Raw genomic sequence first — 27,923 nt, 5'->3', positions numbered from 1 at the left:
TTTGCTGGCCACAGTTATCCTCCAAGTAGTACAAGACAGATCAGAGATAAGAAGAGACACTCCCAGAAAGTTGTGGCATTCAAGGACCAGCGACTGTGTCACAAACATCCCCCACCAGTGTCCCACAGGGAGCCTGTGCCCCATCCAAGCCCCACCCGCAGGCGTCAAGCTGGCCAGGCACCCACCACTGCGCTCAGCACTGCTGAAGGCCCTGTGTTCAGACATCTGTCTCTACTGTCTAGACAGAAAACACTGCCCCAGAATTTCCAGGGATGAAGACTTCCCATCCAGAAATAACTCCTTCCTTGTAGAGATTATTGATTCTCCCCAATAAATATTTATCTAATAATAGTGTATCTTTTCTGTGTACTGTGTACTGTGTTGGGGGCATGGGTTTTGGGTAACTCAGGGCTTATGTGTAAGGGAAAGGAAGGAGATAGTTCAGCTCTTACTGATTGCTTCCTTTGGCTTTGGCTAAAAGGTGACCAGTCCTCTGGAGTTCTTGCTGAGAAATAGATATTGTGCCCCTTCCACCCCCGCCACCCCACCCCCGCCCCGCCCTGCCCGAAAGCCCATTTCCTCCCTGATGAAATTTGAGGAGGTGGGCTTTGTCTTCTGCCACTTAGCTTAGCCTTAATGAACATGTAAAGCAGCCCACATCTCCCCCGTCACTGAATGTTTTATATCCTTTAGAGAAGTAGGGGAGATAGGTCTTTTGTGGAAAATGTCAGAGTCAATTGCTGATAAGCATGACTCGGCAGTGTGCCCTCCCTTTTGGAGCAGCAAAGACAAACCAAAGGAGCTGCATGTGCATCAGCAGCCCCCATATCCTAAGACCCTGGAGGACCATTTACAGCAAAAACCTATCCAGTTCTTCTGGGGTCTCCCGTCTCTGCACAGCGAGTCCTTGCCCTCTGCTGTTCATGTCTTGGCTGACAGTTCCTCAGTCTTTATTTTCAATGGAAACTCGAATGCCTCCACAGGCCAAGAATCACCAGTGCTTCCCGATCCCCTGCCTCTGTCCTTGCCTGAGATTCAGCCTGAACCCTTGCCTCAAACCCTGCCTCAATCTCAGCCCCTACCTCTCACTCAGGTCCAGTCCCAGGCCGACCCTCAATCCCCACTCCCAGGCATACCATCTGATCTTCTACCCCAGATTAGGATCTGTGGAGTAAGTCTCCACAGACCTCAGGAGGAGTCAGAGTCTCCCTCCTCATCTGAAATTCAACAGCTGGAATGGAACATTTTGCAGAAACAACAGGAAAATTTGTGGGGTTTACCCTCTGTGGTCCAAAGATCTCGGGAAGACTTTTGTCCATCAGCTCCTAACACTCCTCGCCACTGGGCCCCCCAGGCCCACGTTTCAATCTCCGTCCTTCCTGGGGAGTTTCCTCTCAGTGATGAACTTCGGAAGAAACTAGAGCATCACCTTCGAAAGAGGTTCATCCAGCACGAGTGGGGCCTGCCCCACAGAATCTACGAGTCTGTGTCACTGAGATTGCCTCCAAATGGTTTTTCAGAGGCATCTGAGTCGGAGAGCAATAATGGAGTCTCACTGACCTCTGTGTTTAAGGGTCAGAGCAGCAAAAATGTAAATGTTGGATTGAGCCAAACTGGAAGCTTCCATGAGAGGAGCTCAGAAATGTTCCAGCTAGAGGAAGATGTGGGGAAACATCTGGGACACAGCCTAGAGAATGGCCCAAAAGATCACCTGTTGAATGACCCAAAGAGCTCTTCAGGTAAGGATCTGGGGTATGACTCTGAGAAAGACCTAAACAGTCAGATGGTGAGTCTCTCAGAGAAAAATTCAAGGGTGTCAGCAAAGAGTCTAAGTCGGAGACAACTTGAAAATGTCCTAAAAGTACATTTGAGCAAGAAGTTGGAGGACATACATGAGGGTCGGCTCCCTGAGACTGTGCGTAATTCATGGCATGCTATCAAGCAAACATTGCTTCTTTCTGTGAAATCCCACACCCAAACAAAACAGAGAAGTTTGCCCTCATCAGTGGGTGAGGCCTACCCCCTGAATACCTTCCAGGACCTGACTTTTGTTGATTCCAGTCCACAACAGATGCTGGAAGCCCATATTAAAAGGTTTCCTATGAGGATGTTGTGGGCCCTTCCCCGCAAGGTCCTTGAATCCATCCAGATCTTTAAATTGAAAGATGCCTCATGCCAGTCCTTGTCTCATGCCAACTTGCCCTCCTCAACCAATGTGATTTCTGAGGCAGACTCCAAATCTGGGAGCTTCAAGTCCTTGAGAGGAAGCTCTGCATCTCTCCATGGAGACAAAGTGGGAACAACAAATTCAGCCCCTGACCTGGATCGTTCTCTCCCTGCCACCTCACCTGTGGGCAAAGGAGGACAGAGGGTCCTGAGACAACCACGCTCTGATGTCAACCGTGGGCTGGCAGAGGGTGTTCAGAGAATTAAGGATGCCAGACAGACTCGTCTGCCTGTCTCCCTCTGCATCACAGGGAAAGCAGGTCATAGACAGACTCAACTAGACAACAGAGATCCCCAAAAGCTGCTTGCAAAGCAAGCTGGGGCCAGATATGAGCCAAAGCGTAAGAGTGTGAGTTCCAGTGATAAAGGAGAAATGCAACAGGGCAAAAAGGTGGAGAAGTCAGAACCTGTTTCAATGCCCAGATGGTCTAGGGAGGTATTCACGGCTGAGGAGCTTGACACTCTTCAATTAAAAACTAGTGACATGTTGGCAACTAGCAAGCCAGGGAGCTCCCAAATGATAAATGTGAATGAGAATAAAGTAGAAACTACCGTGACCACTGGAAGCCCCCCACCCAAATTACCAGTTCCCCAAGATCCTAAATCATTAGACCTTAAAGAACAACTGTTCAGTGAGTTGAACTTTAAACTGGAGAACAGGGAGCATAGCCAGGCTCAAGGCCAACCCACTGACGCATCCCTTGCTTCAGATAACTTGACTAACGAGGCCTCACTGACTCATGCCCAGGGTGTCTCAGGTGGGGACATGGGAGCTTCCCAGGTGCTGCATGTCCATTTGGAGGACAGAGGAATCAGGATGGAGCAGCAGCAGGAACCTTGGGTCCCTAAGCATGCCTTAAGGAGGTGCCAGGATAAGAATTTCCCACCAACTGCAAAGAGAGTGAGCCCTCTGGAGCCCAAGGCAGAAGAGCTTGATCGAGGGGATAAAGGGTTCGGGACATCCCAACTTAGGAGGAAGCGTTTCCCTACTCAGGAGATGGTACTAGCGAAGACACTTGCGAGCAAGTCTTCCCAGATCCTATCACAGAAGGGACAGCCTCTTCCTGAAGGCCATATCAGAAAAAGAATGAAGCACTTCTTGCAATGGCTTTTTTCTGGGATAAAATACAAAAGGCAAGAAGATGCCCAGGAAAAGGGCAGCCCCATATCAACTGTGCAGAACAGAGGCCTAGTTAAAAGTAGAGCTGCCTTGACTGGGACAACTGAAGCTCAGAAAATCGCGACAGGCATCAGGAAGTTCCTAGATGAGAAACCGGGGTGTCAGTATGCAATGGATGTCACCTACTCTCAAGAGCCCCTTCCTTCCCCAGTGCAGTTTAGGAAAACTCAGCAAAAGGCGCAAGTGCAGGTCTGGACAGAGCCTGTCCAGGGGCATCCTTTCAACCACAGGGCTCCCTCCTGTAAACTGACAAATATCAAGTCCTGCCATCAAGAAGCTATCTTTGCTGGCCACAGTTATCCTCCAAGTAGTACAAGACAGATCAGAGATAAGAAGAGACACTCCCAGAAAGTTGTGGCATTCAAGGACCAGCGACTGTGTCACAAACATCCCCCACCAGTGTCCCACAGGGAGCCTGTGCCCCATCCAAGCCCCACCCGCAGGCGTCAAGCTGGCCAGGCACCCACCACTGCGCTCAGCACTGCTGAAGGCCCTGTGTTCAGACATCTGTCTCTACTGTCTAGACAGAAAACACTGCCCCAGAATTTCCAGGGATGAAGACTTCCCATCCAGAAATAACTCCTTCCTTGTAGAGATTATTGATTCTCCCCAATAAATATTTATCTAATAATAGTGTATCTTTTCTGTGTACTGTGTACTGTGTTGGGGGCATGGGTTTTGGGTAACTCAGGGCTTATGTGTAAGGGAAAGGAAGGAGATAGTTCAGCTCTTACTGATTGCTTCCTTTGGCTTTGGCTAAAAGGTGACCAGTCCTCTGGAGTTCTTGCTGAGAAATAGATATTGTGCCCCTTCCACCCCCGCCACCCCACCCCCGCCCCGCCCTGCCCGAAAGCCCATTTCCTCCCTGATGAAATTTGAGGAGGTGGGCTTTGTCTTCTGCCACTTAGCTTAGCCTTAATGAACATGTAAAGCAGCCCACATCTCCCCCGTCACTGAATGTTTTATATCCTTTAGAGAAGTAGGGGAGATAGGTCTTTTGTGGAAAATGTCAGAGTCAATTGCTGATAAGCATGACTCGGCAGTGTGCCCTCCCTTTTGGAGCAGCAAAGACAAACCAAAGGAGCTGCATGTGCATCAGCAGCCCCCATATCCTAAGACCCTGGAGGACCATTTACAGCAAAAACCTATCCAGTTCTTCTGGGGTCTCCCGTCTCTGCACAGCGAGTCCTTGCCCTCTGCTGTTCATGTCTTGGCTGACAGTTCCTCAGTCTTTATTTTCAATGGAAACTCGAATGCCTCCACAGGCCAAGAATCACCAGTGCTTCCCGATCCCCTGCCTCTGTCCTTGCCTGAGATTCAGCCTGAACCCTTGCCTCAAACCCTGCCTCAATCTCAGCCCCTACCTCTCACTCAGGTCCAGTCCCAGGCCGACCCTCAATCCCCACTCCCAGGCATACCATCTGATCTTCTACCCCAGATTAGGATCTGTGGAGTAAGTCTCCACAGACCTCAGGAGGAGTCAGAGTCTCCCTCCTCATCTGAAATTCAACAGCTGGAATGGAACATTTTGCAGAAACAACAGGAAAATTTGTGGGGTTTACCCTCTGTGGTCCAAAGATCTCGGGAAGACTTTTGTCCATCAGCTCCTAACACTCCTCGCCACTGGGCCCCCCAGGCCCACGTTTCAATCTCCGTCCTTCCTGGGGAGTTTCCTCTCAGTGATGAACTTCGGAAGAAACTAGAGCATCACCTTCGAAAGAGGTTCATCCAGCACGAGTGGGGCCTGCCCCACAGAATCTACGAGTCTGTGTCACTGAGATTGCCTCCAAATGGTTTTTCAGAGGCATCTGAGTCGGAGAGCAATAATGGAGTCTCACTGACCTCTGTGTTTAAGGGTCAGAGCAGCAAAAATGTAAATGTTGGATTGAGCCAAACTGGAAGCTTCCATGAGAGGAGCTCAGAAATGTTCCAGCTAGAGGAAGATGTGGGGAAACATCTGGGACACAGCCTAGAGAATGGCCCAAAAGATCACCTGTTGAATGACCCAAAGAGCTCTTCAGGTAAGGATCTGGGGTATGACTCTGAGAAAGACCTAAACAGTCAGATGGTGAGTCTCTCAGAGAAAAATTCAAGGGTGTCAGCAAAGAGTCTAAGTCGGAGACAACTTGAAAATGTCCTAAAAGTACATTTGAGCAAGAAGTTGGAGGACATACATGAGGGTCGGCTCCCTGAGACTGTGCGTAATTCATGGCATGCTATCAAGCAAACATTGCTTCTTTCTGTGAAATCCCACACCCAAACAAAACAGAGAAGTTTGCCCTCATCAGTGGGTGAGGCCTACCCCCTGAATACCTTCTAGGACCTGACTTTTGTTGATTCCAGTCCACAACAGATGCTGGAAGCCCATATTAAAAGGTTTCCTATGAGGATGTTGTGGGCCCTTCCCCGCAAGGTCCTTGAATCCATCCAGATCTTTAAATTGAAAGATGCCTCATGCCAGTCCTTGTCTCATGCCAACTTGCCCTCCTCAACCAATGTGATTTCTGAGGCAGACTCCAAATCTGGGAGCTTCAAGTCCTTGAGAGGAAGCTCTGCATCTCTCCATGGAGACAAAGTGGGAACAACAAATTCAGCCCCTGACCTGGATCGTTCTCTCCCTGCCACCTCACCTGTGGGCAAAGGAGGACAGAGGGTCCTGAGACAACCACGCTCTGATGTCAACCGTGGGCTGGCAGAGGGTGTTCAGAGAATTAAGGATGCCAGACAGACTCGTCTGCCTGTCTCCCTCTGCATCACAGGGAAAGCAGGTCATAGACAGACTCAACTAGACAACAGAGATCCCCAAAAGCTGCTTGCAAAGCAAGCTGGGGCCAGATATGAGCCAAAGCGTAAGAGTGTGAGTTCCAGTGATAAAGGAGAAATGCAACAGGGCAAAAAGGTGGAGAAGTCAGAACCTGTTTCAATGCCCAGATGGTCTAGGGAGGTATTCACGGCTGAGGAGCTTGACACTCTTCAATTAAAAACTAGTGACATGTTGGCAACTAGCAAGCCAGGGAGCTCCCAAATGATAAATGTGAATGAGAATAAAGTAGAAACTACCGTGACCACTGGAAGCCCCCCACCCAAATTACCAGTTCCCCAAGATCCTAAATCATTAGACCTTAAAGAACAACTGTTCAGTGAGTTGAACTTTAAACTGGAGAACAGGGAGCATAGCCAGGCTCAAGGCCAACCCACTGACGCATCCCTTGCTTCAGATAACTTGACTAACGAGGCCTCACTGACTCATGCCCAGGGTGTCTCAGGTGGGGACATGGGAGCTTCCCAGGTGCTGCATGTCCATTTGGAGGACAGAGGAATCAGGATGGAGCAGCAGCAGGAACCTTGGGTCCCTAAGCATGCCTTAAGGAGGTGCCAGGATAAGAATTTCCCACCAACTGCAAAGAGAGTGAGCCCTCTGGAGCCCAAGGCAGAAGAGCTTGATCGAGGGGATAAAGGGTTCGGGACATCCCAACTTAGGAGGAAGCGTTTCCCTACTCAGGAGATGGTACTAGCGAAGACACTTGCGAGCAAGTCTTCCCAGATGCTATCACAGAAGGGACAGCCTCTTCCTGAAGGCCATATCAGAAAAAGAATGAAGCACTTCTTGCAATGGCTTTTTTCTGGGATAAAATACAAAAGGCAAGAAGATGCCCAGGAAAAGGGCAGCCCCATATCAACTGTGCAGAACAGAGGCCTAGTTAAAAGTAGAGCTGCCTTGACTGGGACAACTGAAGCTCAGAAAATCGCGACAGGCATCAGGAAGTTCCTAGATGAGAAACCGGGGTGTCAGTATGCTATGGATGTCACCTACTCTCAAGAGCCCCTTCCTTCCCCAGTGCAGTTTAGGAAAACTCAGCAAAAGGCGCAAGTGCAGGTCTGGACAGAGCCTGTCCAGGGGCATCCTTTCAACCACAGGGCTCCCTCCTGTAAACTGACAAATATCAAGTCCTGCCATCAAGAAGCTATCTTTGCTGGCCACAGTTATCCTCCAAGTAGTACAAGACAGATCAGAGATAAGAAGAGACACTCCCAGAAAGTTGTGGCATTCAAGGACCAGCGACTGTGTCACAAACATCCCCCACCAGTGTCCCACAGGGAGCCTGTGCCCCATCCAAGCCCCACCCGCAGGCGTCAAGCTGGCCAGGCACCCACCACTGCGCTCAGCACTGCTGAAGGCCCTGTGTTCAGACATCTGTCTCTACTGTCTAGACAGAAAACACTGCCCCAGAATTTCCAGGGATGAAGACTTCCCATCCAGAAATAACTCCTTCCTTGTAGAGATTATTGATTCTCCCCAATAAATATTTATCTAATAATAGTGTATCTTTTCTGTGTACTGTGTACTGTGTTGGGGGCATGGGTTTTGGGTAACTCAGGGCTTATGTGTAAGGGAAAGGAAGGAGATAGTTCAGCTCTTACTGATTGCTTCCTTTGGCTTTGGCTAAAAGGTGACCAGTCCTCTGGAGTTCTTGCTGAGAAATAGATATTGTGCCCCTTCCACCCCCGCCACCCCACCCCCGCCCCGCCCTGCCCGAAAGCCCATTTCCTCCCTGATGAAATTTGAGGAGGTGGGCTTTGTCTTCTGCCACTTAGCTTAGCCTTAATGAACATGTATAGCAGCCCACATCTCCCCCGTCACTGAATGTTTTATATCCTTTAGAGAAGTAGGGGAGATAGGTCTTTTGTGGAAAATGTCAGAGTCAATTGCTGATAAGCATGACTCGGCAGTGTGCCCTCCCTTTTGGAGCAGCAAAGACAAACCAAAGGAGCTGCATGTGCATCAGCAGCCCCCATATCCTAAGACCCTGGAGGACCATTTACAGCAAAAACCTATCCAGTTCTTCTGGGGTCTCCCGTCTCTGCACAGCGAGTCCTTGCCCTCTGCTGTTCATGTCTTGGCTGACAGTTCCTCAGTCTTTATTTTCAATGGAAACTCGAATGCCTCCACAGGCCAAGAATCACCAGTGCTTCCCGATCCCCTGCCTCTGTCCTTGCCTGAGATTCAGCCTGAACCCTTGCCTCAAACCCTGCCTCAATCTCAGCCCCTACCTCTCACTCAGGTCCAGTCCCAGGCCGACCCTCAATCCCCACTCCCAGGCATACCATCTGATCTTCTACCCCAGATTAGGATCTGTGGAGTAAGTCTCCACAGACCTCAGGAGGAGTCAGAGTCTCCCTCCTCATCTGAAATTCAACAGCTGGAATGGAACATTTTGCAGAAACAACAGGAAAATTTGTGGGGTTTACCCTCTGTGGTCCAAAGATCTCGGGAAGACTTTTGTCCATCAGCTCCTAACACTCCTCGCCACTGGGCCCCCCAGGCCCACGTTTCAATCTCCGTCCTTCCTGGGGAGTTTCCTCTCAGTGATGAACTTCGGAAGAAACTAGAGCATCACCTTCGAAAGAGGTTCATCCAGCACGAGTGGGGCCTGCCCCACAGAATCTACGAGTCTGTGTCACTGAGATTGCCTCCAAATGGTTTTTCAGAGGCATCTGAGTCGGAGAGCAATAATGGAGTCTCACTGACCTCTGTGTTTAAGGGTCAGAGCAGCAAAAATGTAAATGTTGGATTGAGCCAAACTGGAAGCTTCCATGAGAGGAGCTCAGAAATGTTCCAGCTAGAGGAAGATGTGGGGAAACATCTGGGACACAGCCTAGAGAATGGCCCAAAAGATCACCTGTTGAATGACCCAAAGAGCTCTTCAGGTAAGGATCTGGGGTATGACTCTGAGAAAGACCTAAACAGTCAGATGGTGAGTCTCTCAGAGAAAAATTCAAGGGTGTCAGCAAAGAGTCTAAGTCGGAGACAACTTGAAAATGTCCTAAAAGTACATTTGAGCAAGAAGTTGGAGGACATACATGAGGGTCGGCTCCCTGAGACTGTGCGTAATTCATGGCATGCTATCAAGCAAACATTGCTTCTTTCTGTGAAATCCCACACCCAAACAAAACAGAGAAGTTTGCCCTCATCAGTGGGTGAGGCCTACCCCCTGAATACCTTCTAGGACCTGACTTTTGTTGATTCCAGTCCACAACAGATGCTGGAAGCCCATATTAAAAGGTTTCCTATGAGGATGTTGTGGGCCCTTCCCCGCAAGGTCCTTGAATCCATCCAGATCTTTAAATTGAAAGATGCCTCATGCCAGTCCTTGTCTCATGCCAACTTGCCCTCCTCAACCAATGTGATTTCTGAGGCAGACTCCAAATCTGGGAGCTTCAAGTCCTTGAGAGGAAGCTCTGCATCTCTCCATGGAGACAAAGTGGGAACAACAAATTCAGCCCCTGACCTGGATCGTTCTCTCCCTGCCACCTCACCTGTGGGCAAAGGAGGACAGAGGGTCCTGAGACAACCACGCTCTGATGTCAACCGTGGGCTGGCAGAGGGTGTTCAGAGAATTAAGGATGCCAGACAGACTCGTCTGCCTGTCTCCCTCTGCATCACAGGGAAAGCAGGTCATAGACAGACTCAACTAGACAACAGAGATCCCCAAAAGCTGCTTGCAAAGCAAGCTGGGGCCAGATATGAGCCAAAGCGTAAGAGTGTGAGTTCCAGTGATAAAGGAGAAATGCAACAGGGCAAAAAGGTGGAGAAGTCAGAACCTGTTTCAATGCCCAGATGGTCTAGGGAGGTATTCACGGCTGAGGAGCTTGACACTCTTCAATTAAAAACTAGTGACATGTTGGCAACTAGCAAGCCAGGGAGCTCCCAAATGATAAATGTGAATGAGAATAAAGTAGAAACTACCGTGACCACTGGAAGCCCCCCACCCAAATTACCAGTTCCCCAAGATCCTAAATCATTAGACCTTAAAGAACAACTGTTCAGTGAGTTGAACTTTAAACTGGAGAACAGGGAGCATAGCCAGGCTCAAGGCCAACCCACTGACGCATCCCTTGCTTCAGATAACTTGACTAACGAGGCCTCACTGACTCATGCCCAGGGTGTCTCAGGTGGGGACATGGGAGCTTCCCAGGTGCTGCATGTCCATTTGGAGGACAGAGGAATCAGGATGGAGCAGCAGCAGGAACCTTGGGTCCCTAAGCATGCCTTAAGGAGGTGCCAGGATAAGAATTTCCCACCAACTGCAAAGAGAGTGAGCCCTCTGGAGCCCAAGGCAGAAGAGCTTGATCGAGGGGATAAAGGGTTCGGGACATCCCAACTTAGGAGGAAGCGTTTCCCTACTCAGGAGATGGTACTAGCGAAGACACTTGCGAGCAAGTCTTCCCAGATGCTATCACAGAAGGGACAGCCTCTTCCTGAAGGCCATATCAGAAAAAGAATGAAGCACTTCTTGCAATGGCTTTTTTCTGGGATAAAATACAAAAGGCAAGAAGATGCCCAGGAAAAGGGCAGCCCCATATCAACTGTGCAGAACAGAGGCCTAGTTAAAAGTAGAGCTGCCTTGACTGGGACAACTGAAGCTCAGAAAATCGCGACAGGCATCAGGAAGTTCCTAGATGAGAAACCGGGGTGTCAGTATGCTATGGATGTCACCTACTCTCAAGAGCCCCTTCCTTCCCCAGTGCAGTTTAGGAAAACTCAGCAAAAGGCGCAAGTGCAGGTCTGGACAGAGCCTGTCCAGGGGCATCCTTTCAACCACAGGGCTCCCTCCTGTAAACTGACAAATATCAAGTCCTGCCATCAAGAAGCTATCTTTGCTGGCCACAGTTATCCTCCAAGTAGTACAAGACAGATCAGAGATAAGAAGAGACACTCCCAGAAAGTTGTGGCATTCAAGGACCAGCGACTGTGTCACAAACATCCCCCACCAGTGTCCCACAGGGAGCCTGTGCCCCATCCAAGCCCCACCCGCAGGCGTCAAGCTGGCCAGGCACCCACCACTGCGCTCAGCACTGCTGAAGGCCCTGTGTTCAGACATCTGTCTCTACTGTCTAGACAGAAAACACTGCCCCAGAATTTCCAGGGATGAAGACTTCCCATCCAGAAATAACTCCTTCCTTGTAGAGATTATTGATTCTCCCCAATAAATATTTATCTAATAATAGTGTATCTTTTCTGTGTACTGTGTACTGTGTTGGGGGCATGGGTTTTGGGTAACTCAGGGCTTATGTGTAAGGGAAAGGAAGGAGATAGTTCAGCTCTTACTGATTGCTTCCTTTGGCTTTGGCTAAAAGGTGACCAGTCCTCTGGAGTTCTTGCTGAGAAATAGATATTGTGCCCCTTCCACCCCCGCCACCCCACCCCCGCCCCGCCCTGCCCGAAAGCCCATTTCCTCCCTGATGAAATTTGAGGAGGTGGGCTTTGTCTTCTGCCACTTAGCTTAGCCTTAATGAACATGTATAGCAGCCCACATCTCCCCCGTCACTGAATGTTTTATATCCTTTAGAGAAGTAGGGGAGATAGGTCTTTTGTGGAAAATGTCAGAGTCAATTGCTGATAAGCATGACTCGGCAGTGTGCCCTCCCTTTTGGAGCAGCAAAGACAAACCAAAGGAGCTGCATGTGCATCAGCAGCCCCCATATCCTAAGACCCTGGAGGACCATTTACAGCAAAAACCTATCCAGTTCTTCTGGGGTCTCCCGTCTCTGCACAGCGAGTCCTTGCCCTCTGCTGTTCATGTCTTGGCTGACAGTTCCTCAGTCTTTATTTTCAATGGAAACTCGAATGCCTCCACAGGCCAAGAATCACCAGTGCTTCCCGATCCCCTGCCTCTGTCCTTGCCTGAGATTCAGCCTGAACCCTTGCCTCAAACCCTGCCTCAATCTCAGCCCCTACCTCTCACTCAGGTCCAGTCCCAGGCCGACCCTCAATCCCCACTCCCAGGCATACCATCTGATCTTCTACCCCAGATTAGGATCTGTGGAGTAAGTCTCCACAGACCTCAGGAGGAGTCAGAGTCTCCCTCCTCATCTGAAATTCAACAGCTGGAATGGAACATTTTGCAGAAACAACAGGAAAATTTGTGGGGTTTACCCTCTGTGGTCCAAAGATCTCGGGAAGACTTTTGTCCATCAGCTCCTAACACTCCTCGCCACTGGGCCCCCCAGGCCCACGTTTCAATCTCCGTCCTTCCTGGGGAGTTTCCTCTCAGTGATGAACTTCGGAAGAAACTAGAGCATCACCTTCGAAAGAGGTTCATCCAGCACGAGTGGGGCCTGCCCCACAGAATCTACGAGTCTGTGTCACTGAGATTGCCTCCAAATGGTTTTTCAGAGGCATCTGAGTCGGAGAGCAATAATGGAGTCTCACTGACCTCTGTGTTTAAGGGTCAGAGCAGCAAAAATGTAAATGTTGGATTGAGCCAAACTGGAAGCTTCCATGAGAGGAGCTCAGAAATGTTCCAGCTAGAGGAAGATGTGGGGAAACATCTGGGACACAGCCTAGAGAATGGCCCAAAAGATCACCTGTTGAATGACCCAAAGAGCTCTTCAGGTAAGGATCTGGGGTATGACTCTGAGAAAGACCTAAACAGTCAGATGGTGAGTCTCTCAGAGAAAAATTCAAGGGTGTCAGCAAAGAGTCTAAGTCGGAGACAACTTGAAAATGTCCTAAAAGTACATTTGAGCAAGAAGTTGGAGGACATACATGAGGGTCGGCTCCCTGAGACTGTGCGTAATTCATGGCATGCTATCAAGCAAACATTGCTTCTTTCTGTGAAATCCCACACCCAAACAAAACAGAGAAGTTTGCCCTCATCAGTGGGTGAGGCCTACCCCCTGAATACCTTCTAGGACCTGACTTTTGTTGATTCCAGTTCACAACAGATGCTGGAAGCCCATATTAAAAGGTTTCCTATGAGGATGTTGTGGGCCCTTCCCCGCAAGGTCCTTGAATCCATCCAGATCTTTAAATTGAAAGATGCCTCATGCCAGTCCTTGTCTCATGCCAACTTGCCCTCCTCAACCAATGTGATTTCTGAGGCAGACTCCAAATCTGGGAGCTTCAAGTCCTTGAGAGGAAGCTCTGCATCTCTCCATGGAGACAAAGTGGGAACAACAAATTCAGCCCCTGACCTGGATCGTTCTCTCCCTGCCACCTCACCTGTGGGCAAAGGAGGACAGAGGGTCCTGAGACAACCACGCTCTGATGTCAACCGTGGGCTGGCAGAGGGTGTTCAGAGAATTAAGGATGCCAGACAGACTCGTCTGCCTGTCTCCCTCTGCATCACAGGGAAAGCAGGTCATAGACAGACTCAACTAGACAACAGAGATCCCCAAAAGCTGCTTGCAAAGCAAGCTGGGGCCAGATATGAGCCAAAGCGTAAGAGTGTGAGTTCCAGTGATAAAGGAGAAATGCAACAGGGCAAAAAGGTGGAGAAGTCAGAACCTGTTTCAATGCCCAGATGGTCTAGGGAGGTATTCACGGCTGAGGAGCTTGACACTCTTCAATTAAAAACTAGTGACATGTTGGCAACTAGCAAGCCAGGGAGCTCCCAAATGATAAATGTGAATGAGAATAAAGTAGAAACTACCGTGACCACTGGAAGCCCCCCACCCAAATTACCAGTTCCCCAAGATCCTAAATCATTAGACCTTAAAGAACAACTGTTCAGTGAGTTGAACTTTAAACTGGAGAACAGGGAGCATAGCCAGGCTCAAGGCCAACCCACTGACGCATCCCTTGCTTCAGATAACTTGACTAACGAGGCCTCACTGACTCATGCCCAGGGTGTCTCAGGTGGGGACATGGGAGCTTCCCAGGTGCTGCATGTCCATTTGGAGGACAGAGGAATCAGGATGGAGCAGCAGCAGGAACCTTGGGTCCCTAAGCATGCCTTAAGGAGGTGCCAGGATAAGAATTTCCCACCAACTGCAAAGAGAGTGAGCCCTCTGGAGCCCAAGGCAGAAGAGCTTGATCGAGGGGATAAAGGGTTCGGGACATCCCAACTTAGGAGGAAGCGTTTCCCTACTCAGGAGATGGTACTAGCGAAGACACTTGCGAGCAAGTCTTCCCAGATCCTATCACAGAAGGGACAGCCTCTTCCTGAAGGCCATATCAGAAAAAGAATGAAGCACTTCTTGCAATGGCTTTTTTCTGGGATAAAATACAAAAGGCAAGAAGATGCCCAGGAAAAGGGCAGCCCCATATCAACTGTGCAGAACAGAGGCCTAGTTAAAAGTAGAGCTGCCTTGACTGGGACAACTGAAGCTCAGAAAATCGCGACAGGCATCAGGAAGTTCCTAGATGAGAAACCGGGGTGTCAGTATGCAATGGATGTCACCTACTCTCAAGAGCCCCTTCCTTCCCCAGTGCAGTTTAGGAAAACTCAGCAAAAGGCGCAAGTGCAGGTCTGGACAGAGCCTGTCCAGGGGCATCCTTTCAACCACAGGGCTCCCTCCTGTAAACTGACAAATATCAAGTCCTGCCATCAAGAAGCTATCTTTGCTGGCCACAGTTATCCTCCAAGTAGTACAAGACAGATCAGAGATAAGAAGAGACACTCCCAGAAAGTTGTGGCATTCAAGGACCAGCGACTGTGTCACAAACATCCCCCACCAGTGTCCCACAGGGAGCCTGTGCCCCATCCAAGCCCCACCCGCAGGCGTCAAGCTGGCCAGGCACCCACCACTGCGCTCAGCACTGCTGAAGGCCCTGTGTTCAGACATCTGTCTCTACTGTCTAGACAGAAAACACTGCCCCAGAATTTCCAGGGATGAAGACTTCCCATCCAGAAATAACTCCTTCCTTGTAGAGATTATTGATTCTCCCCAATAAATATTTATCTAATAATAGTGTATCTTTTCTGTGTACTGTGTACTGTGTTGGGGGCATGGGTTTTGGGTAACTCAGGGCTTATGTGTAAGGGAAAGGAAGGAGATAGTTCAGCTCTTACTGATTGCTTCCTTTGGCTTTGGCTAAAAGGTGACCAGTCCTCTGGAGTTCTTGCTGAGAAATAGATATTGTGCCCCTTCCACCCCCGCCACCCCACCCCCGCCCCGCCCTGCCCGAAAGCCCATTTCCTCCCTGATGAAATTTGAGGAGGTGGGCTTTGTCTTCTGCCACTTAGCTTAGCCTTAATGAACATGTATAGCAGCCCACATCTCCCCCGTCACTGAATGTTTTATATCCTTTAGAGAAGTAGGGGAGATAGGTCTTTTGTGGAAAATGTCAGAGTCAATTGCTGATAAGCATGACTCGGCAGTGTGCCCTCCCTTTTGGAGCAGCAAAGACAAACCAAAGGAGCTGCATGTGCATCAGCAGCCCCCATATCCTAAGACCCTGGAGGACCATTTACAGCAAAAACCTATCCAGTTCTTCTGGGGTCTCCCGTCTCTGCACAGCGAGTCCTTGCCCTCTGCTGTTCATGTCTTGGCTGACAGTTCCTCAGTCTTTATTTTCAATGGAAACTCGAATGCCTCCACAGGCCAAGAATCACCAGTGCTTCCCGATCCCCTGCCTCTGTCCTTGCCTGAGATTCAGCCTGAACCCTTGCCTCAAACCCTGCCTCAATCTCAGCCCCTACCTCTCACTCAGGTCCAGTCCCAGGCCGACCCTCAATCCCCACTCCCAGGCATACCATCTGATCTTCTACCCCAGATTAGGATCTGTGGAGTAAGTCTCCACAGACCTCAGGAGGAGTCAGAGTCTCCCTCCTCATCTGAAATTCAACAGCTGGAATGGAACATTTTGCAGAAACAACAGGAAAATTTGTGGGGTTTACCCTCTGTGGTCCAAAGATCTCGGGAAGACTTTTGTCCATCAGCTCCTAACACTCCTCGCCACTGGGCCCCCCAGGCCCACGTTTCAATCTCCGTCCTTCCTGGGGAGTTTCCTCTCAGTGATGAACTTCGGAAGAAACTAGAGCATCACCTTCGAAAGAGGTTCATCCAGCACGAGTGGGGCCTGCCCCACAGAATCTACGAGTCTGTGTCACTGAGATTGCCTCCAAATGGTTTTTCAGAGGCATCTGAGTCGGAGAGCAATAATGGAGTCTCACTGACCTCTGTGTTTAAGGGTCAGAGCAGCAAAAATGTAAATGTTGGATTGAGCCAAACTGGAAGCTTCCATGAGAGGAGCTCAGAAATGTTCCAGCTAGAGGAAGATGTGGGGAAACATCTGGGACACAGCCTAGAGAATGGCCCAAAAGATCACCTGTTGAATGACCCAAAGAGCTCTTCAGGTAAGGATCTGGGGTATGACTCTGAGAAAGACCTAAACAGTCAGATGGTGAGTCTCTCAGAGAAAAATTCAAGGGTGTCAGCAAAGAGTCTAAGTCGGAGACAACTTGAAAATGTCCTAAAAGTACATTTGAGCAAGAAGTTGGAGGACATACATGAGGGTCGGCTCCCTGAGACTGTGCGTAATTCATGGCATGCTATCAAGCAAACATTGCTTCTTTCTGTGAAATCCCACACCCAAACAAAACAGAGAAGTTTGCCCTCATCAGTGGGTGAGGCCTACCCCCTGAATACCTTCCAGGACCTGACTTTTGTTGATTCCAGTCCACAACAGATGCTGGAAGCCCATATTAAAAGGTTTCCTATGAGGATGTTGTGGGCCCTTCCCCGCAAGGTCCTTGAATCCATCCAGATCTTTAAATTGAAAGATGCCTCATGCCAGTCCTTGTCTCATGCCAACTTGCCCTCCTCAACCAATGTGATTTCTGAGGCAGACTCCAAATCTGGGAGCTTCAAGTCCTTGAGAGGAAGCTCTGCATCTCTCCATGGAGACAAAGTGGGAACAACAAATTCAGCCCCTGACCTGGATCGTTCTCTCCCTGCCACCTCACCTGTGGGCAAAGGAGGACAGAGGGTCCTGAGACAACCACGCTCTGATGTCAACCGTGGGCTGGCAGAGGGTGTTCAGAGAATTAAGGATGCCAGACAGACTCGTCTGCCTGTCTCCCTCTGCATCACAGGGAAAGCAGGTCATAGACAGACTCAACTAGACAACAGAGATCCCCAAAAGCTGCTTGCAAAGCAAGCTGGGGCCAGATATGAGCCAAAGCGTAAGAGTGTGAGTTCCAGTGATAAAGGAGAAATGCAACAGGGCAAAAAGGTGGAGAAGTCAGAACCTGTTTCAATGCCCAGATGGTCTAGGGAGGTATTCACGGCTGAGGAGCTTGACACTCTTCAATTAAAAACTAGTGACATGTTGGCAACTAGCAAGCCAGGGAGCTCCCAAATGATAAATGTGAATGAGAATAAAGTAGAAACTACCGTGACCACTGGAAGCCCCCCACCCAAATTACCAGTTCCCCAAGATCCTAAATCATTAGACCTTAAAGAACAACTGTTCAGTGAGTTGAACTTTAAACTGGAGAACAGGGAGCATAGCCAGGCTCAAGGCCAACCCACTGACGCATCCCTTGCTTCAGATAACTTGACTAACGAGGCCTCACTGACTCATGCCCAGGGTGTCTCAGGTGGGGACATGGGAGCTTCCCAGGTGCTGCATGTCCATTTGGAGGACAGAGGAATCAGGATGGAGCAGCAGCAGGAACCTTGGGTCCCTAAGCATGCCTTAAGGAGGTGCCAGGATAAGAATTTCCCACCAACTGCAAAGAGAGTGAGCCCTCTGGAGCCCAAGGCAGAAGAGCTTGATCGAGGGGATAAAGGGTTCGGGACATCCCAACTTAGGAGGAAGCGTTTCCCTACTCAGGAGATGGTACTAGCGAAGACACTTGCGAGCAAGTCTTCCCAGATCCTATCACAGAAGGGACAGCCTCTTCCTGAAGGCCATATCAGAAAAAGAATGAAGCACTTCTTGCAATGGCTTTTTTCTGGGATAAAATACAAAAGGCAAGAAGATGCCCAGGAAAAGGGCAGCCCCATATCAACTGTGCAGAACAGAGGCCTAGTTAAAAGTAGAGCTGCCTTGACTGGGACAACTGAAGCTCAGAAAATCGCGACAGGCATCAGGAAGTTCCTAGATGAGAAACCGGGGTGTCAGTATGCAATGGATGTCACCTACTCTCAAGAGCCCCTTCCTTCCCCAGTGCAGTTTAGGAAAACTCAGCAAAAGGCGCAAGTGCAGGTCTGGACAGAGCCTGTCCAGGGGCATCCTTTCAACCACAGGGCTCCCTCCTGTAAACTGACAAATATCAAGTCCTGCCATCAAGAAGCTATCTTTGCTGGCCACAGTTATCCTCCAAGTAGTACAAGACAGATCAGAGATAAGAAGAGACACTCCCAGAAAGTTGTGGCATTCAAGGACCAGCGACTGTGTCACAAACATCCCCCACCAGTGTCCCACAGGGAGCCTGTGCCCCATCCAAGCCCCACCCGCAGGCGTCAAGCTGGCCAGGCACCCACCACTGCGCTCAGCACTGCTGAAGGCCCTGTGTTCAGACATCTGTCTCTACTGTCTAGACAGAAAACACTGCCCCAGAATTTCCAGGGATGAAGACTTCCCATCCAGAAATAACTCCTTCCTTGTAGAGATTATTGATTCTCCCCAATAAATATTTATCTAATAATAGTGTATCTTTTCTGTGTACTGTGTACTGTGTTGGGGGCATGGGTTTTGGGTAACTCAGGGCTTATGTGTAAGGGAAAGGAAGGAGATAGTTCAGCTCTTACTGATTGCTTCCTTTGGCTTTGGCTAAAAGGTGACCAGTCCTCTGGAGTTCTTGCTGAGAAATAGATATTGTGCCCCTTCCACCCCCGCCACCCCACCCCCGCCCCGCCCTGCCCGAAAGCCCATTTCCTCCCTGATGAAATTTGAGGAGGTGGGCTTTGTCTTCTGCCACTTAGCTTAGCCTTAATGAACATGTATAGCAGCCCACATCTCCCCCGTCACTGAATGTTTTATATCCTTTAGAGAAGTAGGGGAGATAGGTCTTTTGTGGAAAATGTCAGAGTCAATTGCTGATAAGCATGACTCGGCAGTGTGCCCTCCCTTTTGGAGCAGCAAAGACAAACCAAAGGAGCTGCATGTGCATCAGCAGCCCCCATATCCTAAGACCCTGGAGGACCATTTACAGCAAAAACCTATCCAGTTCTTCTGGGGTCTCCCGTCTCTGCACAGCGAGTCCTTGCCCTCTGCTGTTCATGTCTTGGCTGACAGTTCCTCAGTCTTTATTTTCAATGGAAACTCGAATGCCTCCACAGGCCAAGAATCACCAGTGCTTCCCGATCCCCTGCCTCTGTCCTTGCCTGAGATTCAGCCTGAACCCTTGCCTCAAACCCTGCCTCAATCTCAGCCCCTACCTCTCACTCAGGTCCAGTCCCAGGCCGACCCTCAATCCCCACTCCCAGGCATACCATCTGATCTTCTACCCCAGATTAGGATCTGTGGAGTAAGTCTCCACAGACCTCAGGAGGAGTCAGAGTCTCCCTCCTCATCTGAAATTCAACAGCTGGAATGGAACATTTTGCAGAAACAACAGGAAAATTTGTGGGGTTTACCCTCTGTGGTCCAAAGATCTCGGGAAGACTTTTGTCCATCAGCTCCTAACACTCCTCGCCACTGGGCCCCCCAGGCCCACGTTTCAATCTCCGTCCTTCCTGGGGAGTTTCCTCTCAGTGATGAACTTCGGAAGAAACTAGAGCATCACCTTCGAAAGAGGTTCATCCAGCACGAGTGGGGCCTGCCCCACAGAATCTACGAGTCTGTGTCACTGAGATTGCCTCCAAATGGTTTTTCAGAGGCATCTGAGTCGGAGAGCAATAATGGAGTCTCACTGACCTCTGTGTTTAAGGGTCAGAGCAGCAAAAATGTAAATGTTGGATTGAGCCAAACTGGAAGCTTCCATGAGAGGAGCTCAGAAATGTTCCAGCTAGAGGAAGATGTGGGGAAACATCTGGGACACAGCCTAGAGAATGGCCCAAAAGATCACCTGTTGAATGACCCAAAGAGCTCTTCAGGTAAGGATCTGGGGTATGACTCTGAGAAAGACCTAAACAGTCAGATGGTGAGTCTCTCAGAGAAAAATTCAAGGGTGTCAGCAAAGAGTCTAAGTCGGAGACAACTTGAAAATGTCCTAAAAGTACATTTGAGCAAGAAGTTGGAGGACATACATGAGGGTCGGCTCCCTGAGACTGTGCGTAATTCATGGCATGCTATCAAGCAAACATTGCTTCTTTCTGTGAAATCCCACACCCAAACAAAACAGAGAAGTTTGCCCTCATCAGTGGGTGAGGCCTACCCCCTGAATACCTTCTAGGACCTGACTTTTGTTGATTCCAGTTCACAACAGATGCTGGAAGCCCATATTAAAAGGTTTCCTATGAGGATGTTGTGGGCCCTTCCCCGCAAGGTCCTTGAATCCATCCAGATCTTTAAATTGAAAGATGCCTCATGCCAGTCCTTGTCTCATGCCAACTTGCCCTCCTCAACCAATGTGATTTCTGAGGCAGACTCCAAATCTGGGAGCTTCAAGTCCTTGAGAGGAAGCTCTGCATCTCTCCATGGAGACAAAGTGGGAACAACAAATTCAGCCCCTGACCTGGATCGTTCTCTCCCTGCCACCTCACCTGTGGGCAAAGGAGGACAGAGGGTCCTGAGACAACCACGCTCTGATGTCAACCGTGGGCTGGCAGAGGGTGTTCAGAGAATTAAGGATGCCAGACAGACTCGTCTGCCTGTCTCCCTCTGCATCACAGGGAAAGCAGGTCATAGACAGACTCAACTAGACAACAGAGATCCCCAAAAGCTGCTTGCAAAGCAAGCTGGGGCCAGATATGAGCCAAAGCGTAAGAGTGTGAGTTCCAGTGATAAAGGAGAAATGCAACAGGGCAAAAAGGTGGAGAAGTCAGAACCTGTTTCAATGCCCAGATGGTCTAGGGAGGTATTCACGGCTGAGGAGCTTGACACTCTTCAATTAAAAACTAGTGACATGTTGGCAACTAGCAAGCCAGGGAGCTCCCAAATGATAAATGTGAATGAGAATAAAGTAGAAACTACCGTGACCACTGGAAGCCCCCCACCCAAATTACCAGTTCCCCAAGATCCTAAATCATTAGACCTTAAAGAACAACTGTTCAGTGAGTTGAACTTTAAACTGGAGAACAGGGAGCATAGCCAGGCTCAAGGCCAACCCACTGACGCATCCCTTGCTTCAGATAACTTGACTAACGAGGCCTCACTGACTCATGCCCAGGGTGTCTCAGGTGGGGACATGGGAGCTTCCCAGGTGCTGCATGTCCATTTGGAGGACAGAGGAATCAGGATGGAGCAGCAGCAGGAACCTTGGGTCCCTAAGCATGCCTTAAGGAGGTGCCAGGATAAGAATTTCCCACCAACTGCAAAGAGAGTGAGCCCTCTGGAGCCCAAGGCAGAAGAGCTTGATCGAGGGGATAAAGGGTTCGGGACATCCCAACTTAGGAGGAAGCGTTTCCCTACTCAGGAGATGGTACTAGCGAAGACACTTGCGAGCAAGTCTTCCCAGATCCTATCACAGAAGGGACAGCCTCTTCCTGAAGGCCATATCAGAAAAAGAATGAAGCACTTCTTGCAATGGCTTTTTTCTGGGATAAAATACAAAAGGCAAGAAGATGCCCAGGAAAAGGGCAGCCCCATATCAACTGTGCAGAACAGAGGCCTAGTTAAAAGTAGAGCTGCCTTGACTGGGACAACTGAAGCTCAGAAAATCGCGACAGGCATCAGGAAGTTCCTAGATGAGAAACCGGGGTGTCAGTATGCAATGGATGTCACCTACTCTCAAGAGCCCCTTCCTTCCCCAGTGCAGTTTAGGAAAACTCAGCAAAAGGCGCAAGTGCAGGTCTGGACAGAGCCTGTCCAGGGGCATCCTTTCAACCACAGGGCTCCCTCCTGTAAACTGACAAATATCAAGTCCTGCCATCAAGAAGCTATCTTTGCTGGCCACAGTTATCCTCCAAGTAGTACAAGACAGATCAGAGATAAGAAGAGACACTCCCAGAAAGTTGTGGCATTCAAGGACCAGCGACTGTGTCACAAACATCCCCCACCAGTGTCCCACAGGGAGCCTGTGCCCCATCCAAGCCCCACCCGCAGGCGTCAAGCTGGCCAGGCACCCACCACTGCGCTCAGCACTGCTGAAGGCCCTGTGTTCAGACATCTGTCTCTACTGTCTAGACAGAAAACACTGCCCCAGAATTTCCAGGGATGAAGACTTCCCATCCAGAAATAACTCCTTCCTTGTAGAGATTATTGATTCTCCCCAATAAATATTTATCTAATAATAGTGTATCTTTTCTGTGTACTGTGTACTGTGTTGGGGGCATGGGTTTTGGGTAACTCAGGGCTTATGTGTAAGGGAAAGGAAGGAGATAGTTCAGCTCTTACTGATTGCTTCCTTTGGCTTTGGCTAAAAGGTGACCAGTCCTCTGGAGTTCTTGCTGAGAAATAGATATTGTGCCCCTTCCACCCCCGCCACCCCACCCCCGCCCCGCCCTGCCCGAAAGCCCATTTCCTCCCTGATGAAATTTGAGGAGGTGGGCTTTGTCTTCTGCCACTTAGCTTAGCCTTAATGAACATGTATAGCAGCCCACATCTCCCCCGTCACTGAATGTTTTATATCCTTTAGAGAAGTAGGGGAGATAGGTCTTTTGTGGAAAATGTCAGAGTCAATTGCTGATAAGCATGACTCGGCAGTGTGCCCTCCCTTTTGGAGCAGCAAAGACAAACCAAAGGAGCTGCATGTGCATCAGCAGCCCCCATATCCTAAGACCCTGGAGGACCATTTACAGCAAAAACCTATCCAGTTCTTCTGGGGTCTCCCGTCTCTGCACAGCGAGTCCTTGCCCTCTGCTGTTCATGTCTTGGCTGACAGTTCCTCAGTCTTTATTTTCAATGGAAACTCGAATGCCTCCACAGGCCAAGAATCACCAGTGCTTCCCGATCCCCTGCCTCTGTCCTTGCCTGAGATTCAGCCTGAACCCTTGCCTCAAACCCTGCCTCAATCTCAGCCCCTACCTCTCACTCAGGTCCAGTCCCAGGCCGACCCTCAATCCCCACTCCCAGGCATACCATCTGATCCTCTACCGCATATTAGGATCTGTGGAGTAAGTCTCCACAGACCTCAGGAGGAGTCAGAGTCTCTCTCCTCATCTGAAATTCAACAGCTGGAATGGAACATTTTGCAGAAACAACAGGAAAATTTGTGGGGTTTACCCTCTGTGGTCCAAAGATCTCGAGAAGACTTTTGTCCATCAGCTCCTAACACTCCTCGCCACTGGGCCCCCCAGGCCCATGTTTCAATCTCCGTCCTTCCTGGGGAGTTTCCTCTCTGTGATGAACTTCGGAACCTCTCATTTCTCAGTCCTGATGTCCCGACACTCCCGGAGACACAAATCCAAAAGAGGAGCGATTTCCTGATGTGGAAGGAAAAGGAAAAGAGAAAAGATTCTTTTCCAGAACAACTTAGGCCAGACTACCAACTAAATTCTTCATGGAAAATGTCAGAGTCAATTGCTGATAAGCATGACTCGGCAGTGTGCCCTCCCTTTTGGAGCAGCAAAGACAAACCAAAGGAGCTGCATGTGCATCAGCAGCCCCCATATCCTAAGACCCTGGAGGACCATTTACAGCAAAAACCTATCCAGTTCTTCTGGGGTCTCCCGTCTCTGCACAGCGAGTCCTTGCCCTCTGCTGTTCATGTCTTGGCTGACAGTTCCTCAGTCTTTATTTTCAATGGAAACTCGAATGTCTCCACAGGCCAAGAATCACCAGTGCTTCCCGATCCCCTGCCTCTGTCCTTGCCTGAGATTCAGCCTGAACCCTTGCCTCAAACCCTGCCTCAATCTCAGCCCCTACCTCTCACTCAGGTCCAGTCCCAGGCCGACCCTCAATCCCCACTCCCAGGCATACCATCTGATCCTCTACCCCAGAATAGGATCTGTGGAGTAAGTCTCCACAGACCTCAGGAGGAGTCAGAGTCTCTCTCCTCATCTGAAATTCAACAGCTGGAATGGAACATTTTGCAGAAACAACAGGAAAATTTGTGGGGTTTACCCTCTGTGGTCCAAAGATCTCGAGAAGACTTTTGTCCATCAGCTCCTAACACTCCTCGCCACTGGGCCCCCCAGGCCCATGTTTCAATCTCCGTCCTTCCTGGGGAGTTTCCTCTCTGTGATGAACTTCGGAACCTCTCATTTCTCAGTCCTGATGTCCCGACACTCCCGGAGACACAAATCCAAAAGAGGAGCGATTTCCTGATGTGGAAGGAAAAGGAAAAGAGAAAAGATTCTTTTCCAGAACAACTTAGGCCAGACTACCAACTAAATTCTTCATGGAAAATGTCAGAGTCAATTGCTGATAAGCATGACTCGGCAGTGTGCCCTCCCTTTTGGAGCAGCAAAGACAAACCAAAGGAGCTGCATGTGCATCAGCAGCCCCCATATCCTAAGACCCTGGAGGACCATTTACAGCAAAAACCTATCCAGTTCTTCTGGGGTCTCCCGTCTCTGCACAGCGAGTCCTTGCCCTCTGCTGTTCATGTCTTGGCTGACAGTTCCTCAGTCTTTATTTTCAATGGAAACTCGAATGCCTCCACAGGCCAAGAATCACCAGTGCTTCCCGATCCCCTGCCTCTGTCCTTGCCTGAGATTCAGCCTGAACCCTTGCCTCAAACCCTGCCTCAATCTCAGCCCCTACCTCTCACTCAGGTCCAGTCCCAGGCCGACCCTCAATCCCCACTCCCAGGCATACCATCTGATCTTCTACCCCAGATTAGGATCTGTGGAGTAAGTCTCCACAGACCTCAGGAGGAGTCAGAGTCTCCCTCCTCATCTGAAATTCAACAGCTGGAATGGAACATTTTGCAGAAACAACAGGAAAATTTGTGGGGTTTACCCTCTGTGGTCCAAAGATCTCGGGAAGACTTTTGTCCATCAGCTCCTAACACTCCTCGCCACTGGGCCCCCCAGGCCCACGTTTCAATCTCCGTCCTTCCTGGGGAGTTTCCTCTCAGTGATGAACTTCGGAAGAAACTAGAGCATCACCTTCGAAAGAGGTTCATCCAGCACGAGTGGGGCCTGCCCCACAGAATCTACGAGTCTGTGTCACTGAGATTGCCTCCAAATGGTTTTTCAGAGGCATCTGAGTCGGAGAGCAATAATGGAGTCTCACTGACCTCTGTGTTTAAGGGTCAGAGCAGCAAAAATGTAAATGTTGGATTGAGCCAAACTGGAAGCTTCCATGAGAGGAGCTCAGAAATGTTCCAGCTAGAGGAAGATGTGGGGAAACATCTGGGACACAGCCTAGAGAATGGCCCAAAAGATCACCTGTTGAATGACCCAAAGAGCTCTTCAGGTAAGGATCTGGGGTATGACTCTGAGAAAGACCTAAACAGTCAGATGGTGAGTCTCTCAGAGAAAAATTCAAGGGTGTCAGCAAAGAGTCTAAGTCGGAGACAACTTGAAAATGTCCTAAAAGTACATTTGAGCAAGAAGTTGGAGGACATACATGAGGGTCGGCTCCCTGAGACTGTGCGTAATTCATGGCATGCTATCAAGCAAACATTGCTTCTTTCTGTGAAATCCCACACCCAAACAAAACAGAGAAGTTTGCCCTCATCAGTGGGTGAGGCCTACCCCCTGAATACCTTCTAGGACCTGACTTTTGTTGATTCCAGTTCACAACAGATGCTGGAAGCCCATATTAAAAGGTTTCCTATGAGGATGTTGTGGGCCCTTCCCCGCAAGGTCCTTGAATCCATCCAGATCTTTAAATTGAAAGATGCCTCATGCCAGTCCTTGTCTCATGCCAACTTGCCCTCCTCAACCAATGTGATTTCTGAGGCAGACTCCAAATCTGGGAGCTTCAAGTCCTTGAGAGGAAGCTCTGCATCTCTCCATGGAGACAAAGTGGGAACAACAAATTCAGCCCCTGACCTGGATCGTTCTCTCCCTGCCACCTCACCTGTGGGCAAAGGAGGACAGAGGGTCCTGAGACAACCACGCTCTGATGTCAACCGTGGGCTGGCAGAGGGTGTTCAGAGAATTAAGGATGCCAGACAGACTCGTCTGCCTGTCTCCCTCTGCATCACAGGGAAAGCAGGTCATAGACAGACTCAACTAGACAACAGAGATCCCCAAAAGCTGCTTGCAAAGCAAGCTGGGGCCAGATATGAGCCAAAGCGTAAGAGTGTGAGTTCCAGTGATAAAGGAGAAATGCAGCAGGGCAAAAAGGTGGAGAAGTCAGAACCTGTTTCAATGCCCAGATGGTCTAGGGAGGTATTCACGGCTGAGGAGCTTGACACTCTTCAATTAAAAACTAGTGACATGTTGGCAACTAGCAAGCCAGGGAGCTCCCAAATGATAAATGTGAATGAGAATAAAGTAGAAACTACCGTGACCACTGGAAGCCCCCCACCCAAATTACCAGTTCCCCAAGATCCTAAATCATTAGACCTTAAAGAACAACTGTTCAGTGAGTTGAACTTTAAACTGGAGAACAGGGAGCATAGCCAGGCTCAAGGCCAACCCACTGACGCATCCCTTGCTTCAGATAACTTGACTAACGAGGCCTCACTGACTCATGCCCAGGGTGTCTCAGGTGGGGACATGGGAGCTTCCCAGGTGCTGCATGTCCATTTGGAGGACAGAGGAATCAGGATGGAGCAGCAGCAGGAACCTTGGGTCCCTAAGCATGCCTTAAGGAGGTGCCAGGATAAGAATTTCCCACCAACTGCAAAGAGAGTGAGCCCTCTGGAGCCCAAGGCAGAAGAGCTTGATCGAGGGGATAAAGGGTTCGGGACATCCCAACTTAGGAGGAAGCGTTTCCCTACTCAGGAGATGGTACTAGCGAAGACACTTGCGAGCAAGTCTTCCCAGATCCTATCACAGAAGGGACAGCCTCTTCCTGAAGGCCATATCAGAAAAAGAATGAAGCACTTCTTGCAATGGCTTTTTTCTGGGATAAAATACAAAAGGCAAGAAGATGCCCAGGAAAAGGGCAGCCCCATATCAACTGTGCAGAACAGAGGCCTAGTTAAAAGTAGAGCTGCCTTGACTGGGACAACTGAAGCTCAGAAAATCGCGACAGGCATCAGGAAGTTCCTAGATGAGAAACCGGGGTGTCAGTATGCAATGGATGTCACCTACTCTCAAGAGCCCCTTCCTTCCCCAGTGCAGTTTAGGAAAACTCAGCAAAAGGCGCAAGTGCAGGTCTGGACAGAGCCTGTCCAGGGGCATCCTTTCAACCACAGGGCTCCCTCCTGTAAACTGACAAATATCAAGTCCTGCCATCAAGAAGCTATCTTTGCTGGCCACAGTTATCCTCCAAGTAGTACAAGACAGATCAGAGATAAGAAGAGACACTCCCAGAAAGTTGTGGCATTCAAGGACCAGCGACTGTGTCACAAACATCCCCCACCAGTGTCCCACAGGGAGCCTGTGCCCCATCCAAGCCCCACCCGCAGGCGTCAAGCTGGCCAGGCACCCACCACTGCGCTCAGCACTGCTGAAGGCCCTGTGTTCAGACATCTGTCTCTACTGTCTAGACAGAAAACACTGCCCCAGAATTTCCAGGGATGAAGACTTCCCATCCAGAAATAACTCCTTCCTTGTAGAGATTATTGATTCTCCCCAATAAATATTTATCTAATAATAGTGTATCTTTTCTGTGTACTGTGTACTGTGTTGGGGGCATGGGTTTTGGGTAACTCAGGGCTTATGTGTAAGGGAA

The 27,923-nt window shown here is 49.6% G+C and overlaps 1 protein-coding gene across 1 annotated transcript; it reads left to right on the top strand.

Moving 5' to 3' along the window:
* Nucleotides 1-724: 724 nt before the first annotated feature.
* On the top strand, nucleotides 725-27,772 carry LOC308610787 (spermatogenesis-associated protein 31D1-like; the record flags this gene model as incomplete). Its single annotated transcript, XM_081259796.1, is given in 6 exon segments — nucleotides 725-1,549; nucleotides 1,652-2,178; nucleotides 15,533-16,301; nucleotides 16,404-16,967; nucleotides 24,125-25,843; nucleotides 25,847-27,772. Coding segments are annotated over 6 exon segments (6,330 nt in total).
* Between the last annotated feature and the right edge of the window lie 151 nt (nucleotides 27,773-27,923).

The sequence above is a fragment of the Mesoplodon bidens genome (assembly GCF_964165515.1).
Source record: "Mesoplodon bidens genome assembly, contig: HAP1_SCAFFOLD_929, whole genome shotgun sequence".
In the NCBI taxonomy this organism is placed as follows: Eukaryota; Metazoa; Chordata; class Mammalia; order Artiodactyla; family Ziphiidae; genus Mesoplodon; species Mesoplodon bidens.
The sequence above is the reverse complement of the archived record's forward strand: the minus strand, read 5'-3'. Positions and strand labels throughout refer to the sequence as shown.